This window comes from Dysidea avara, chromosome 11 (assembly GCF_963678975.1).
Source record: "Dysidea avara chromosome 11, odDysAvar1.4, whole genome shotgun sequence".
NCBI lineage: Eukaryota > Metazoa > Porifera > Demospongiae > Dictyoceratida > Dysideidae > Dysidea > Dysidea avara.
The window spans coordinates 1,160,525-1,179,892 of NC_089282.1; the positions used below are offsets into that span (position 1 = coordinate 1,160,525).

The following is a 19,368-nucleotide window of genomic DNA, read 5'->3' on the forward strand; positions in this document are numbered from 1 at the left end:
AATTATAATTGCTGTATTGTGGCTTTAATGCCTCTGCTAAATTGCTGTGGGGCAGTGTTACAGGTATACCATGGATGATTGTAACCAAGCTAAAAACTACTTGTTGTAAAAAGACATGTAGCTCAATACTATGCCAAGCAATTTATTAATGCATACAGAACCAAAATTTAAAAGTACATCTCTGTAGAATAAACAGTGCGTTATAAACAGCCTAAACTAAACAAGGCATAATAACCCATATTATTGCTCTGTGAAAGAATATACTGTAATAAACCAGCTTAAAATGTTTGCCAAGCAATGAATTTATATGCAATCAAACAGAAGCAGAATATAGCACGCTACATTTACCAAGAAGGTATCATACACACTCACCAAGCAGATATAAGACAGCAAAAGTTGTCTCAGCAGCTAACGTAAGCAATACCAATGGATACAAGCATTTTGAAGAACGTTCTTTACCAGCTAGCAGTACTTATACGTGGCGACCGCCAATTGCATTTTTCCATTTATTTTCATTTTGATTATGTGGTTAAGATCGAACCACATAAATATATTACATTTCCAATCCCCGGCTTATGCCGCTTATTATCTATGTTTGTATCATGCAATGCACAAAAACACCTTTTCAATTATGTTGTTATACTGAGATATTAAACCACAAAGTCTAGGTACATCACGTTGTGACGTAAGACTTAGAATTGGAAGTACTGTTATTACACGCTTTACAATGAGTAAGGTAGATAAACAGTGAAAGTCTAATGTGCAGGTAGCAATACCAAACTCTCCTTTTCAACTTCATAGTGTTCCAAGATTACTTAAATGTTCTGCAATAGCAGGGTTGTTCTGTTGCTGCTCTGTAGTGCTTCACACTATCAAAGCTCATGCTCCACTGAAGTAACTGTTGGTTTGTTTACAAAGATGGGTTAGCAGTACCATGAAACAAACAATGGTATCTATGTTACACTTTCCTGAGTCGGCTCTCTGCTTGGTAGGGACAGTATCTTGTGCATGCCAGTGGCATCATTGCAATTGTTTTTCTTTGTGTTTCTCTACCTTCATCTGCTGTATTGGACCCTTAAACATATTCATGACATCCAAGAAATAAACTTAGACGTGCTTCAACCATGTACTGTTGATTTACAGTCCCTTTAACAGACATTCTCAACGTTCTTCACCACAAGACCAGTGTAAACTCACTAACTATCTTCCATAGGCTTGTAACTGGCTGCAGTACAAGTTCTTACCATGTTTCAAGTTGTTATGGTAGATATGACGTGAAACTAAATCGAATCTAGCTGTACATGGACACTTCTGTTGATTTAATAGCACCTCATATGCACTAAAGTTTCTTTGTCTGATACATTATATATGATGTATTATAGCCACAATACACTAAAATGTATTATATCTACTAAACAAAACAAAATCACATGCACCAACCTATCCAACTAATAGCAAGGATTGATATTAGCTGAAGTATATTTTACCATTTCAGTGGACCATTTTAAGGCCACACCATTTCACTTCTTTTTGTACTTTATAAGGCCCCAAATCCATCCAGTCTATAGCAGACTTTGAGGTTTGTTTTTAACTCACATTTCTTCTTTTCTATACAGACACAATGATGATTATTAAGACAGACTTATAAATTTATTGTATTGCATGTTTTATATTTGGTAATATTATTGTAATACTCTAATGGAGTGCACATTATTTTTTTGAGGACTTTTAATAGAATATGTAATACTTTGACAACTCGGATCAAAGGAATTCCAGAGGACACATTTGCCATGTATACATCTTTGCAGGGAGACATCTAAATGTACACTGGTGTACATTGAGACCGGTGTACATTGAAATGTATCCCAGGAAAGTGGTTGCACTTCTAAAAGAACAAGCCACTTTCATCAAAGCAAGCATGGCCTTGATGTGGATGAGGTAGTGATTCCGCCCTTTTGTTTGTTTTATACGAGCTCAGACCGAAATCGATTGTGGGAATAAATTAATGCTGCACATGATGATTACCACAAATTGAAGTTTTGCCACAAGAAGCACTCAAATGAAGGTGTTTCAGTATCCTTGGTGTTTTACAAGTTGGGAAATGTTACTTAAGAGTCATGGGCGATCATTCAATTTTTTTTAATGCCTATCAATACTTTTTGAGAAGGCCATAAAACCAGTCTACTGAGTCTAGCAGCGTGAAAGGTTTAAAGTGAACACAAAACCCTTCATAATCAATGTTTTAATGCCGCTACAGTGTAGTTTGAGGCAGGTGGAACACTACAAGTTGTTGTAGTAAAACAGGTAAACCAGCCTGTACATCGCTCAGCTCCAGCTGTCACTACCATGTTTTTCTGCTGCCAAATGCAGCAAAAGTTGTAGGTTCTATGGGCAGTTCTGGGGCATGGTGATACTGTACATTAAATTTATTAGGTCCTGTGGAAGCGTTATTGGCGTATTTATTCCCAGTGACAGAGATACAAGCCTTCAAAGAGCTTGTTTCACTTAAAGAAACTACTAAAAGTTTAATAAAACGTCTTCACAAACAGTAACTTAAAATATCACTTCCACAGGACCTAGATATTTTAGATGCTTAGTTACTTGTGTCAAAATTATAGGGTACTTGTGTCAAAATTATAGGGATTTAGTAATCTGTAAGTCTGGTTGTGGCGTGGACCACACACCCAAGAACAATTGTTGTTCTGCAGTATAAACAAACAAGTACAAATAGTTGTATTACTTCCACAACGCAGGTAGTGAAATTATTTATCCCTTGCTTGGTTTAGAGCAGGTAGTGTAATTTGTTCTGCCCATGCATTTTAAAATATACCATAACCTTAAAGGTGAGAATTATTCTTACAGAGCATTCACAGGTGTTTTGGCACGTTTTTGAATGCAGACATGCCCACATTACAGACGACATGAGTTAACCACTCTATAACAAAGCGTACCCCTTTCAGCGTTGAAACCGGGTCACTACTGCTGACCCGGATGACCCATTGACCCGGATAGCAATCTGGGTCAGACCCGGATGTGACCCAGATTGACCTGGATTAATTAAAGCCGAGGCATGCGATAAGAGCTATGTTTCAGGTAGCCTCGAGCAAGTAAGACTACGTTTTGAGCGTTTGATTCATGTTGAGTAAACGAGTACTTATGTGATAACTAAGCAGGCAAGTTTATAATTCAGTGGGTTTTGGTTCCACGTAGCTACTGCGAGTTTACAGACAGCAATTGGGTGTGGCTTCATGCATACCCAGTATTATAATTTCCCGATATAGTGAAGTGGAAAAAAGTACTTATCCTGCTGTAAGACTTCACTATATACAACTCTTACAATAATCGATTAGTAGGCGTGGCTCCACGTAAGCTTGCAGACAGCCAACGGACACAGTGTCATGCTATAGACTGTACTTACTAATAAATGGGCGTGGCTCATGAAAGAGCTACGCGATAGCATTTATAAGTTTCCACATTGTCAAACGAAAACAATTTTGTTTCTCATGTGATCCAATCTGGGTCAGACCCGGATAATTTGTAAACCAGGTCGGACCCGGATGGCCCGGAGAAAATGTGACCTGGTTGTCAGGATGACCCAACCCGGTTTCAACGCTGACCTCTTTAGGTCTTTAGTGTGATTAGTCTTTAAACAACGCGAAAGCATTAAAATACTTGTAAATTCCCCGAAATTTGCCCTACTCCACTTTTCTGTGATATCCATAGGACTTGTCCATGTATTAGAGTAAAGTATCAATTATTGGACAATACGATGTTCGGACAGCTGCCACTCACTTCCTGGAAACCCTGCAGCTTAGGTTATTGTAGGTTATAGTACCAAAAGGTAGCAAGTAATAATTATCCTCCAATAATCAGGTATGCGTGATTAAAAGCTTAAGAGTTACAGCCAATAGTAGTATGCTTAGTCCGATAAATTCTGTGTTCGGACGAAACTATTAGTTTTCGGACTTAGATTTTTACTACCAGTAAACAATGTCCAATTTATTTCAAATTTGTATACAATATACTTGCACTCATTAGCTATTAATGGCCAAAAAATGGTTTCGTTATCTTTAGCATAGAGGGAGTACAAGCCTCACAATTTTTAACGGTATTGTCGGACGCCCCCCGCTTTAATTTAGCCATGCTCACCAACAGAGTTCATGCTTTTTGCAACAAATGCGCCAGTGCTAAACCACAGAAGAAGGTAAATAAATATCTTTCAAGAGTAGAGGTCTGCTTTAAAGTTTATAATCAGGATATTTCCTTAGGGACGCAGTATTTTTGGCTCCTAAATGAGGGAGATGCATGCACGGTGGAAAAATGAAGTTATGCGAAATCACCTCCTGACCACCTACATATGCTAGCCTTGGTGTCCTATCACAAATACTGTCACGGAAATTAAAAGGCTTTTCTTTCTTTACCTTATATGGGTAAAACAAAAAGGACGAAAATGTTGCTTGTGCATCCATAGAAGGTAGAAAATGGAACATCTTTCCATTTCTAGATGGTATTTGTGATTGAGGCACCAAGACTAACAAAAAATGTGGTTGGTCAGGAAGTTGCTTCTCGTAAATTCATTTTTCCACCTTGCATGCATCTCATTCATTTAGGAGCCAAAAATACTGCATTCCAATGGAAATATCCTGAATATCAACTTTAAAGCACACCTCTACTCTTGAAAGATATTTATTTACCTTCTTCTGTGGTTAAGCACTGGTGCATTTGTTGCAAAAAGCATGAACTCTGTTGGTGAACATGGCTAAATTAAAGCGAGGGCGTCTGACAATACCGCTAAAAATTGTGAAGTTCGTACTCTCTCTCTATGCTAAAGATAACAAAACCATTTTTTGGCCATTAACAGCTAATGAGTACAGGTATATTGCATACAAATTTGAAATAAATTGGACATTGTTTACTGGTAGTAACAATCTAAGCCTGAAAACTGATAGTTTTGTCCGAACATAGAATTTATTGGACAAAGCATACTATTGGCTGTCACTCTTAAGCTATTAATCACACATAGCTAATTATTGGAGGATAATTACTGCTTGGTGTAACCTACCTTTTGGTACAATAACCTAAGCTGCAGAATTTCCAGGAAGTGAGTGGCAGCTGTCCAAATATCGTAATGTCCGATAATTGATACTTTATTCTATAACAATGGTAGCTACAACATTACTTGCTGCCTAACCATAATCAAATCTTTCTGGCATGCATATAAAACGAACCATTAGTTACACTTGTATTCACATCAAGGCTATCAACCTGAACGAAAGTGTTACATATTAGCTGTAACATGGGCACTTGTGATTTGCCTGAAATGTATGCCCGCAGCCCTCGGGCTTTGGGCATACATATCAGGAAAATCATGAGTGTCCATGTTACAACTATAAAATACAACACACATAGAACGTTCTAGAACAATCTAATACTTCTATTGGTAGATCTATGAAATTATAAACTTTATTTACAAGTACACAAAAATTAGGAATTTTCAACTAGAGTAGGGACCATAGTACATCAATAAAAAGTACTGAAACAAGCTAGAGTAATGCATGGTATTAAATCACAGTAAAACAATAAGAAGTTTTATATCCCTACTGTACTCAAGATACCATAACGGAAATGCACAGTAGGGATATAACACTTCTTATTGTTTTAACGTGATTTAATATCATGCATTACTCCAGCTTGTTTCAGTACTTTTTATCGATGTGCTATAGTTCCTACTCTAGTTGAAAATTCCTAATTTTTGTGTACTTGTTTGTTAACTTTTTTTTCGTTATGACTGGTGAACCCACGCATACTGCATCAAAAGAAAGGAATGGCGCTCTGCGCCCCAGCTACATCAATTATCACCTGAAATGTGAAGTATCCATTACGCTTTGTTGCCAGCTATGTTCAACCCGTTACACAGCATTACAAATAAAGAACTGTTTGAAAAGTACCTCTGCAATCCATGCATACCACATCAAAAGAAATGGCACTACACGCCCCAGATATATTGTCTGAAAAGTGAAGTATTTGTTACACTTCGTTGTCAGCTTTGTTCAGCCCGTTACACAGCATTATGAATCAAGAACTGTTCAAAAAGCACCTCTGCAATCAAAGTAACCACTATGAAAATACGGACTATTTCCATTACGAAGGGAAGTCATCACATACTACCACCAAATCGACACCTTTTGCTGTCAGCCAAGAAAAAGGAGGACACTGGTACTTAACCCTAACCCAATTTCAGTTCTGTTTGAAAATTATACTGTTTGCGTGATGACGTCAACAAGTTTAAAACAATGTGATTACAACATCACACAAAGCGCCTGTTTTCAAACGGAACTGAAATCCCCAGTAATTCCATGAAGAATGCATTGTACATATTGCGGTATACCAAAAGGCACCCAAAGCAACATCAAACAGTGAAAAAATCAAGCCCTTATCCTTAGCCGTTATCCAGTTACGCTTGTCTGAAGGCATCAGTCAGTCAGGCAGTCAGTCGGTAAAAAATTCTGTTTAATATATATATTTTTAAAAATTCCATAGGTCTCTGGTAAGCTTTTAGACATTTTTGTACACCTTTTTACCCTGCGGTGACTGCTCTATTAGAGTATCTTGATCCCATGATTTTACACTTGTTTGATTTTTGCTTTATAACTTTGTAGCTGTAACTCTATTGCTTTTCAAACCATCAAAAGTCACTGCTATGATGATCAGCCTATGTACACACAAATGTCCAAGTTATTCCCATACTCAGTTTACCCTGTAGCCATGACAGAAGTTTGATATTTTTTTACGTGAATAAATGCTCATAACTCCTTGGATATTCATCAGATTCATAACAAACTTGGTATGTGAACTCATCTTTATACGCTCTTCATTTGTGCTAAAGATTGAGGCAATCAAGTTAAACCTTTGCATTTTCTAGCAATTCTTGCAAAGTGTGCAATAATAAATCGAAGCCCCCGTAGCTCCCCTATGACTTAAGGAGAAAAAAACAAAGAAATTAAATTGAAATTTTTAATGCCCATATCTCGCAAATGACTGGTGCGAATTTAATCAAATTTGCTGTGTGGTCTGCCCTACCTGGCAGAGTGTTATAATGCAAAAATGGTGTGCTTCGGAGTAGGGGCCATGGAGCTATGCATGCATGAAAATGCTGTTTTCTTTCTTATACTCATGGTGTGGTGCACCAGCTTTCTTGGCCACACGACACACTACCATGTGTCTTGATTATTGATTTAATTTATGAATTAGCCTCAAGTCAGTCAGCAATGCTGCTCTTCCCTGACTGAGGAAAGAAACACAACAATAACATATACAAATTACAACTACACACATATACAAGTAGACTGAAAACAAAAAAAATTACAACACAAAGAAAGAAAAAAAGTGATTATTAGAGTCCGTCTATCTTTAACTAGTGGCAAGTGTCCCTTTCACTAGGCCTGTACTTTAGTGTAGCTACACCCAGTGTTTATTCTAGGGCTGTTAGGGGGGAATTTCCCCCCTCTAAAAATCTCACACTCATCTCCTAAAATTGTGAGTGACTACTACACTATATTCTCAGGTTAAACTTGCTTTTAAAACGACACACAAAACTTATCAAAAATGCTCTCAGATTTAATCTCAGAGTGGTTAATACGTAAAATTTTTCCAGGTTAAAAATTGTGAATGCAACCTTAAAGTACTCTCAGATTCAGTATCAGATCAATTAATTTTTAAAAACCACCTAGTATACAACTAATGAAAAATTATGCATATAATGACGACTATTCAAATTTAAGAGCCAAAGTTTATCCAGTATAATTAAGAGCGTGCTTAACTCTCAAAATTATCTTAGAATTCAATCTCAGAAAGTGTAATTTGTAAAAAATTATACTTTCAAAATGGCATGCACAGCCAGCACAAATACCCCCAGATTTAATCCCAGAAAGCCTGATTTTTAAAATAACTTCATGTTTTACTATAATTATGAAAATGCCCTAATATTTAATTTCAAACATCCTAAGTTTTGAATTATTTCTTGGAAGACATCCACCCATGCACAACTTGTAATTTTCTAGCGCTTTGTGGTATCATACAATGATGGTCAATACTGACTGATCTCAAATTGTAAAGATTCAACACTTGATATGCAGTGTATTACTAATAGAATATGTACAGTATACATGAGCAGTATGTGAAATCTAGACACCGGACAATTTCCAGTCAATTACACCAGGTGTCAGGCCATAATTGAATTTGTCCGGCCATAATTGAATTTATCCGGCCATAATTGAATTTATCCTAATTGAATTTGTCCGGCCATAATTGAATTTATCCGGAAATAGTGTCCTCTCAAGGTTTTTAGTGTTAGCATTGGGCTAGAAGGGAGGCCAGACATGATGGTATTGACATGTAATGAAGTTATGTGTTTTTGGTTTGTACTGACCACAAAGGCATGCCCAGGTTAACCTCTGAGGTTAACAGTTTACTATGTTGTGCCAGCCTATATGTATCAGTCACCTGTACTGCAGTAGTAAAAGGTATTTATAACCTGATTGCAATTACTAGCTTTTACTTGTGGTATTCATGATCACCTGTACAACCAGTTTTTAAGCTAGAATGAACAAGGCATCAGTGCATCTACATATTAGGGATAGAGCCACTATATATCCTAAGCTATGGCAGCATAAGCAAAGTTTGACCATATAGCTATATCATTCCAAAACAAGTAGAAGGCTTTGACTGAAGTCCTTATGGCTCCTTTTCTACAAAGGCCCATAGAAACCCCTTCATGTGGCCAGTAGCTATCCTTTAAAATGCTGTACTATCAGTATCAGTGAGTGGTTGATAACTAATCAGTTCTAGAGTACATTGGTGGCCCCAATGTTTGAAACAAACATCCCAAGTGGAAGAAACACAGGAAAGGAGAAACAATAAAACTTAAAATGTCCAGTCAAATTGCGTGATGTCCACTCAAGTTTTGCAATGCCCTGACAGTATGACAGGACATGTCGGAAAAGTTATTTCACACACTGCATGAGGTGCACATGGTTGTCCTAGATATAACATCATTATGTCACACTACTACACTCATGCATCAAGCTCTACCAACCATAGGATCTGGCTTCACCCAATCACAAAAGTCAACACTCATGACATAGCCTTAAATGACTAACCAGTGTTTGGAAACTATTTCATCTGTATATATACGTAGTTGTGAACTTGGAAAACTATATAACAGACTTTTACCTGGTCACCCCCAAATTCCTCATTCCCCCCAAAGGAGAAATCCTAGAATAAACACTGTCTACACCTCTGCTCTGAGGTATTTCTAATACAGTACATTGTAAAATAATACAAACTGTCATCGTAGATTAAGAAGTGTAAAGAATTTAACAGGCTAGTAGGGATCATTACAATAAGCCAGATGGATCATCACCTGAAGTGCGAACTTAATTCCTTTAGCCTATATATCAGTAATTAGCATTAGTAAACGAACATGGTCGAAGTAGGAATCAAGACACATGGTAGTGTGTCGTGCGGCTCATTGCAATTACCAACGCATGGCAATACAAACATACAATCAATAACAATAAATGATGCTGTAGCTATGTACCTTATATGGTAACTTACACAATGGTAGTTGGTATAGACTCCCTCAACTCTTGATCAACAGTCACTTGGTACACTTCAATAGGTGCAGGCTGCAGTTCAATTTCCCTGTTAGCTGTTTCATTCTTTTTGGATGACTTCAGAGTGGACACACAAAACATCATAAACTTCTTAATCTGTTGCTTATTCCTGTATGGTGTAATCACCACTATGAAAATAAGCAGTGGCAACAACACTAAAAAGAATGATAATCCAACTACTGTGTCAGTGGTGAATCCATTTGAAGCCTCAAATGGTTGTATCATAGCCACCATGATAGTAGTGAGCAGCACAAAGCCATCAATAACATTTAAAATATTCTTAGCGTACGGCCTTACAATGATGTGTACTAATGTCATTATTACAAGTACACCAAGCTGCAAATATGCCACAGTGAAAACATTGTTAATATTTATGTTAACAATAATAAGCATTACTAGTCGACCAATCATATAATAGGAAGCAAAATAGCAATACCTGTCTTTGTAATGTCCTTGAAACTGGTCAAGGAGAGGTTTTATCCTGGCAAAGTTTATTTTACGATTGAAAAATGGCTCCAGCAAAAGCAGAAGAGGAAGGCCAATTACGACTACTACACCACAGGCCATGGCCACTAACCCGTAAACCAAGTGACGTCCATGAAAGTATTCGATGTCTGGGGATAGGTATGTGTAAGTTTTGTCTATTCCTGTAAATGTTAGTGGTCTCATTAACAACAATGAAGTTGATGCTATTGAAGTGTATGACAACAACATCAGAAAGCAAATTACATGGATTACTCCTCTACTGACAAACAGTGAAAACCTGGGAGAAAATCTTGCTGACATACTTAAGAGCAGCAAAATAAATAAAACAGCCAATGAGTGTATATAATGGATATACTGTTGATCGATTCCACTTAATTCTTTTACAAAGCAAAGTTGTCCCAGGAACTGTGGAGTTAATCTAGCAAGGCTAGACAAAATTGTCACCATTTGATTGAGAGCATCAGAAGTATGTAAGGCTTGCCCCAATAAAATGTCAATAACACTGTAATAGAATGTTAAACTGTAAAAGTATCCAATTCCAACTTTAAAGTACATCACTACAAATACCATCACAATGGTTAATATCCAGTACAGAATTGTCATTGTAACTATCAGTGTTATGTACCCTGCAGTGCATTTATTAATGTCAACACAATCAACGGAATCAAATGACAAAGTATAGCCATTTTTACAATTTCCACAAGCTGCACCAGATCTGTGTGAACTACACTGATCATCTATTGATGGTGATAGAGGACAGAATGTAGTTGTAGCCTCACATCTATCAAAGTTGCAATAGTTTACAGGACAAAATGATACAGTTGCTTTATTAACAGTACCAAACCAGTAGCCTCTTCTGACTGTAGCATTACTACCAGCACACGAAATAACATCATCTGTGGTGTAGCAAACACACTTATCTTGATTGTAGTGAAATCCAGCATGACAATTAGCAGATATTTCTATTATCAAATTTACCACAATTGGTTTCAGTGCATATGTGGTGTCATACAATGAATTTAATTGAATAGTAGTAAAATCGTTATCAAAAGTAATATTCTTTAGTTCATTATTGTCATCAATCACCTTAAAATGGTAACTGTTTGAAGTGCGGTTAGAAGATTGGTTACCAGTAATTCGAAGGTTACTAATTCCTTGAAGAGATTGACAACCAATTGATAAACCTCTACTTCCATTGAGGAGATACTGTTCACCAGTGCCTTGGATATGAGAAATCAGGAAAGGCGCTACACTAGCAGGTTTTTTATTGTAACCTAGTAAACAACTTGGAACTGTAATGTCTTGACCACGCATAATGTTAGGAATTAAATAAGCTGGATTAGTAGAGTTTATGAATTCTGTTATATTGGTATAATTTATTAAACTTGCAGGAGAATTTAGCTGCAATTCTTTTGGTGAAGTGACCATTTGTTCACTGAATGAATGTTGTGTGATATTTGATATAGACTGAAAGTGTTCATCACATGATTGCTGTACACTAAAATACACCGAATCTCCTCCAGCACCAGCTGCATTCTCTTTGAATTGGATCATACCATTATCACCGCTTAACACTAACAAAGCGTCACTGATATTTTTATAGCAATCACTATCAACTGATACACTGCAAAAAATGGCTCCCCCATAGCGTCTTGCTTCATTTTTGCTGAACAATATTTCAGAATGTAAACCAAATGTTATTTTTGAGTTTAGATCCAAATACAGTGCTGCTCCATGTTCGGCAGTATTATTTTGAAATAAGGTAAACCCCTTTTCAAATTTTAAACTAGAATTGACAAGATAAAGTGCTGTAGCATGATTGTTTATAAATGTGCAGTTTTCAATCAGTAAATTAGTACTGTATCGTGAATGATTAGAAGCACTATAATAAATCACACTGTTGATATTGCTGATATTACCAAATGTACATTGCTTAATAGTGTAAGAGCCATTTATTACACATGACTGGTGGGATATATATACACCTGCCCCATGGCCATTGCCATGTTGTCTAAGAACCTCAACATTCTGCATGTTTAAAAGTGCAAGTTCAGTACAGTTAATGGTAGTATGAACTACTGAGCTACTGCAATAAAACGCACTTCCTTCAGTCAACATATTATTAGATACAAACTGTATGTCAGAAAGCAGAGCTTTTAAATTGTAGTAGTCTTGAAATACAACAAGGCCATGTCCAGAAACTAAAGTGTTGTCTAAAATTTTTGACTCTCCAAGGTCGACTTCAATATTATTGCTGTTAAGCGATAACAGTGGCCCTCCTTCATTGTTTGAAAACATTAATTTTGTAAGGTTAGCAGCAAGTAAAGCATGGTTCTTTATTACAATGAGGTTTGAGTATTTATTATTAAATGTAAAATTTGAGTTCAATATTGTGACTGCTATACCAGGGGAAGTGTTGTTGTGGAAGATGCCATGCTGTAGCTGAATATTGGAGTCATCTCCATTAACAATAAGTGATAAAATGTCACCAGTAGCATTATTTGATTGAAACAGTACATTTATAAGTATAGCATTTGCATGAGCTGAGGTAATATCAACTGAATCCAGGTTACTACAATGAAACACACTTCCAGCAATATCATTATACAGAAACTTTATGCCATCAAGTAGAACATCCAAAGTGTAGTAATCTAAAACTGCAACTAACCCATGTCCAGAGAATAAAGTGTTATTTTCAATTATTGACTCAGTAAAACTAGTTGAAATATTGTGACTGTTAAGTGATAGCAGTGGCCCTCCTTCATTGTTTGAAAACATTAATTTCGTAAGGTTAGCAACAATTAAAGCGTGGTTCTTTATTACAATGAGGTTTGAGTATTTATTATTAAATGTAAAATTTGAGTTCAATATTGTGACTGCTATACCAGAGGAAGTGTTGTTATGGAAGATGCTATGCTGTAGCTGAATAGTGGAGTCATCTCCATTAACAATAAGTGACAAAATGTCACCAGTAGCAGTATTTGATTGAAATAGTACATGTATAAGAATAGCATTTGCGGTAATGTTAACTGAATCATAGGTGGTATTACCTACCAGGCTACTACAATGAAGCACATTTCCAGTAATATCATTATACAGAAACTTTATGCCTTCAAGCAGAACATCCAAAGTGTAGTAATCTAAAACTGCAACTAACCCATGTCCAGAGAATAAAGTGTTATGCTCAATTATTGACTCAGTAAAACTATTTGAAATATTGTGACTGTTAAGTGATAGCAAAGGACCTCCAGTATTGCTTAAAAATATTAATTCATTAAGGTCAGTAACAAGTGATATTTGACTCTGTATTGAAATGAGATTATGTTCTCCATTATTGAATTCAAAAGTGGAATTGATTATTGTTAAATTTCTAGTTTTAAAGAATGCTATATTAGAGGCAGTGTTGTTGAGAAACATACATGATTGTATTTGAATAGTAGAGTCGTTTTCATTCAACAAAACTGACAAAATGCTCCCATTCTCAGCAACTGTATTTGATAGAAATGTTGAATTTGAGATTGTAAGATTTGATCCTTCTGAGGAAACATTAATAAAAGCCATGCTGTTGCCATAGATACTTGGTACAGGCTGGGTGTTTATGCTATTTACAAATCTAGCATTACTAATTAACATACTCATTACAGCAGCATTTATTGTTAGTAGTTGAGCTGTAGGGCTGGCATTAGTAAATGAGGAATTAATAATGCTAACCTTTAACATAGCTGCATTAAATTGTTCAACAAGTAAGCCACCGTAATTGTACTCATGACAGTATACTGGTGAATAAGCACTTATAAGATTACCTGAAAATTCAACATTTTCAACATTAATGATTCCTGATGCTGAAACCACTTGAATTGAAGAAGCTACAAATGTAGAGAGCTGAATGGTCAAGTTAATGCAAGCATCAAAGTGTAAACCACCTGAGTCTTGGGGGTTGCATGGATAAGATTCAATACATTTCATCCATTTAATATGATTAATGATAATGCTATTGCAATCCTTACACACAAATGATCCAGTATGGTTGCAGTCAACTGTAGGATAATTATGACCAGCTATTGTGATGTTGTTCAAATTAGTCACGGTAACTGGTGATGGCAATATTGCATGAAAAGTAGTTATGTTAACAAAAGTATTATTATCCATGTCTCTTAATGCTTCTTCAAGTGAATTGTATCTGCATATACAGTCACTATCTCCATCAACGTTCATGCTATCATTTCCAACATTAGAATTTGAATTGCTATCATTAACAACTACAAATAATTTGTGTGATTCATAAGTACTATTGCTCTGAACACAAAATCCACGATAAGTCCCTGCAAATTAATGATGCTTTTAAAATGTATAGTCACATGATAGTGTATAGCTACAATAAAACTAGGTTTGGTGATAGGCTACTATGCATAGACCAATATGTGTTTGAGCTGTGTGATATAACTAAAGTTAGCGTATCATGATACCATAACTTAGGTATTCATAATAATACACAAGTAGTAAGAAAATTAGAAATTTAAAGCTGGATTAGGGATCAAAGAAAAAAGTAGTGAAATAAGGGAATAGCTAAAAAGTGATGAAACAAGGAAGGTTGCCTACACCTGCAGATATACTAAATCCCTAAACTTCAGTTTATAACCACGACTGAATTAGGGATTAAATGTCCACTAATATATGGGCAACCTTCTTTGTTTCACCACTTTCCTTCTTTCACTACTGTTTAAAACCAGGTGTGCCCACAGCCGGCCTTCGTTTTGGCCAGTTGTGGGCGCACGCCTGGTTTACTGAAATTGTTTTCGTAAAAGTGTGTGTGAGTGCGTGCGTGCGTGTATGTGTGTGTGTGTGTGTGTGTGTGTGTGTGTGTGTGTGTGTGTGTGTGTGTATGTGTGTGTGTGTGTGCACCTATCTATCTAGTCTGGCACTGCTGACCCTTTTATGCAGCTCACTTTTTGATTAGTTGGGCAGCGCTCACTGCAAAAGGGTCTGGTTACAACCACATATTGGACTTGTGCAACTGGAATTTAATTAACATCTGAATCACACAGGTTTTGTCATGGTGATGTTGACACTGCAGAATTGTAGTTTTGAATCTTGCTATGAGGTTCAGAAGGAAATGAATTTCATTTGCTCAGGTTTCAGTCTCAAGTACATAGCCAAGCTTTATGGAGTTTAACTAGTTAAACTAGGTTAATGTTGCAGTTGAGCATGCATGAGTGTATTATGATAGTGACTAACCCGAAGCTCCACCATGATTGGAGGGAAGATTAGGAAGGCACACACCTGAGAAGGGTTGGCAATAATTGGAGAATAAAATTGCGCATGCGTTACAAGAAAAAGGCGCGTGGAGAGGTGTTAGATCACATAGTGCTACGTGGCATAGTGAATCTTGTCATTTCGTTAGCATACCGCCTTTACGAAAAAAAATGAAACAGTCTTGGAACTATACCGGAAGTTCAATGCGGCCAACTCAGTGAGACATTCATCGTTTCGTCAATATGCCGCCAGAAGGACACACAGGAGGGGCGTCACAGAAGAGTCATGGAACTAGACCGGACGTTACTACCAGTACGTTCGTCGATATTCCGTCTAAAAGATGCCGAGAAGAGATGCAGTAAGGCGGCGTTACAGCCGGAGATAACAGAAAAGTCAAGGAACTTAACGGAAGCTACTGCTAATACAGGAACCAATGGAGGCTATTAAATGGCTCCCCTAACGCGGAATAACTTCTCCACATTCGTCCAGGAGATTACGAGATTGCTCCGTTCTTAACAACTAAACCTATGTATCAATGATGCCAACCAAGTTCTAATTAGCTACAATATATTTGTCTTCATTGTTCATAGGCGACTCCCCTTCCATAGATGCCGTTGGACCTTACTACTAGGGACACTCCTTGGTCTCAGGGTCCGCAGTGCCCTGGTGTGGACTACCGGGTGAATGTGTGCGCCTCTGTACTTCCTTACCACATGCCTCCTTAGCAAACAAACTGCAATACAGTAATTTGGTAAAGGGTAATTTGCAACAAGCAATCGGTGTTGACTGGTAACAAAGCGTTCACCTGGACAGATTAAGGTACTGCCCCCCCCCCCCCCCCCCCTCCTAAAAGAATAGAACACTGATACATACTAATATGGGTGTGTGTGTATGTATATATATATAGTGTATGTTAGATGTTAGTATTTTCATTTGTAGTAATTCTGGTACATGTAGTATATTACAACTAATAAGTGTGTCTAAGGTAATAGTACAGACAATATGCGACCACCTCCTCTCCTCCGTAGATGCCGTTGGGACCTTAATATAATGAACACTCCTTGGTCTCAGGGTCCGCAGTGCCCCAGCACGGACCGCTGGGTGAATGTGTGTGCCTCTGTAGTGCCTCCTTATTAGCGTACAAACTGCAATAATTGGCAGAGGGTAACTTGCAACAGTGATAATTGAGTTTAAATGGCAACAGAGTTTTCATTTGTGCAAAAAAGGTATTGCCCCCACACCCCCTCCCTTAAAGGGATAAAACACCATTTATATGTGTGTGTGTGTGTATATATATGGGTATAATGTACATGTATATATATATGGGTATAATGTACGAGTATATTATATATAAGTATATGTATGTAGGGGGTATATGTTTGTGTGTGTATCTGTATATATATATATTATATTATATGCATTGGGTGTATGTATATGTATAAGCAGCGTGTATATATACGCATGCATGTGTGTAGATATAATTGCACATGTTGCACATGTTGGTAGTTTCGTACGCAGTGGAGATAGTTATTCTTGTACATGTAGATATTCATAATAACATAAATGTATTTGTGTGTTACTAAGGTGGCAATACAGACAATATGTTTTGCGATTTATTACACTTAAAGTAAATTAAGGAAATAAATGTTTTTAAATGGCATGTCACAGGTTGCTCGATCACATGATGGTATTTGGTTAGGAAAAGCTTATGTGAGGTACCTAATTACCAATTCTCTAATCTGTCGGCAATTTCAAGAATCTCGAACCTATAGATATTGTGCATACCAAAGATACAACGGAGACTATTATCAGTGCCAGCCAAGCTAATTAAGAGGATATAAGAGGGAAAATTGACAAAGATAAAACCGAGCATGTTGCACCTGGGATGAGGTCAGCAAGCTTGTAGCTATTCCAATCAACAGCCAGTGAGTTTGATCACTCAAATGATCCCAATGTTTTACCATCCATCTTGCAACTTGTAAACAAGCTCAACCAAAAAATAAATAAATCCAGCCTTGTGGGTATGAACTATCGGGTCTTGGAAACACACTATGGATAAATTGTTTACAACTGTCGCTTCCACTAGATTGCTGCTTTTTTCCCACATACCATCTCAACCAATTAAAGGGATAGTTTAACTTGGCTATGGTACTTTGCTGACATTTTTGAATTTACAATATATATATATATATATATATCACCTCATATCAAATATTTTTTAGGTATATGCTTGTCATGCCCTCAATTTTCAATATTCTATCGAACTTCTTGGCGTGGACTGTCTAGAGCAGCTCTAATGGGCAGCACAACTTGTATGCAATTATTCTAATCTGCAGCTATTAAGGCATTCCAGGGGTATCGAATTGTACTTATATATTATGGCTAGGATGTAGGACAGATTATGTGGGAAAGCAAGCCATGGAGGTTGTTGGTTGTGCCAAATCATTCATGTTCTGCATGTATGCAACAGCAGCCAACATTAAATATACTTCTGAATGATAAAGTTTCACTCTGATTTGCGCTGGTGGCAAACCTTAGCTGATTGGAATGGGTTGAGTCTACTTTCGTTGGGTCAACAGTGCCCGGACTCTCAGTCACCTGATTCAAACAGGGGTGCCTGAGTTGTGTGTTTTGACAGGCAAAAAAACAAAAATAAATAAATAAAATAAATAAATGCATCTACCACTACATGGGGTCAAATATAACATCATAGTAATTTTAAAAAGAAAAATCCTGTTGTTTGAGCTTTGTGGAAGAAGTCGGGTACGATTTGAGTTTGACCATTCCAGAGTTGTCACTGCTGTGAATAGACACTATAAAGCTGCCATGTACTTGTAATGCAGCCTGTGGTTCATTGTTTTTACTAATTTCGAGATTGATGTAGCCTGTAGACACTTAGCAGTCGTACAATAATAGCACAGCTGACCACATCTCCCATGGTAACCTGCATTCATTCTTTCGTTTATGTCCACCAGCCACCTGACTGCTAGCTCCACTACCTCATCCGTGAGTGCAGATTCCGAGGGATAAATAGGACGGACACGCACACACATTCCAGGCAGCTGTACAGTACTCTACATGAATGGTTTAGTGTCTCCTACTTGAGAGATGCTATAATGCTGAGCAGCACTGATGTTTACTATTCCTCACACAGACTATATAACCCAACACCAGTCTCCATTTTTTAATCACAATGACACAATGCTTCAAGTCCACTTATACTCCAATGGCAACCCATAGCTTCATTCATCCTGCAGTCAGCATAATGCATAGTACAAGCCTCCTTACACCACATTTTGAGCAGATTCTTTGAAGCATTTATAGAGCTAGCCAGTACACACAGACAACGAATCCACCTTCCAGGTGTACCTATAGTTGATCCAATATCAGTTACGTATTAATTGTGTTCAACTACTCCTTGCTGAGGTGTAGCTACAGTGTAGAGCTGCCTCACCAGGTGTTTGTATCTGAAGTCACTGAACTGGGAGTTGTCGGACCTTTAGATGCATTGAAAGCATCCATTAACAGGGTTTGTATGCTGTTTAGTTCAACTTATAGTGTACATAGTAAGAGTCCATCCAGGTTCAGCTCTAAGTGGATAGCTACTGAGGTTTACTTTTCAGAAACTGGTCAAGCAAGATCGATATACTCTAGTGGAGCAGTCACCCTAATATAGAACACTCACCCTGATACAACATGCAGTCAAGCAAATTTTTAATATAATACTTTGATAGAATTTAACAACTTAAATTGCTCTCCCAACCAATATCTAGGTTTACCGGGGTAGCATAACCTAACCCCTGTTGACTCTCTGTTATCAGTGCTTATAATTATACTACTTGGGTCAAAGAGTGAGCAACATGCACAGGAGAACTCATGCTTGCCTCATTTCATCATTACAGTCACCATATGCATTTTAGCTGTATTTTTTTTCACATCTTATTCTGTTTATTAG

At 37.2% G+C, this 19,368-nt stretch overlaps 1 protein-coding gene across 4 annotated transcripts in view; it reads right to left on the minus strand.

Annotated features, from left to right (window-relative positions):
- The window catches only part of LOC136237877 (uncharacterized), a 120,926-nt gene that overhangs the window by 15,984 nt on the left and 85,574 nt on the right, over positions 1–19,368 (minus strand). For all 4 annotated transcript variants that reach the window (XR_010692625.1, XR_010692624.1, XR_010692623.1 and 1 more), the window contains exon 7: positions 9,616–14,482. Coding sequence is in view for 1 of the 4 variants with exons in the window: in XM_066028121.1 (XP_065884193.1) it covers positions 9,616–14,482 (4,867 nt within the window). In the remaining 3 variants the exon portion in view is untranslated. The remainder of the gene's footprint in view (positions 1–9,615; positions 14,483–19,368) is intronic.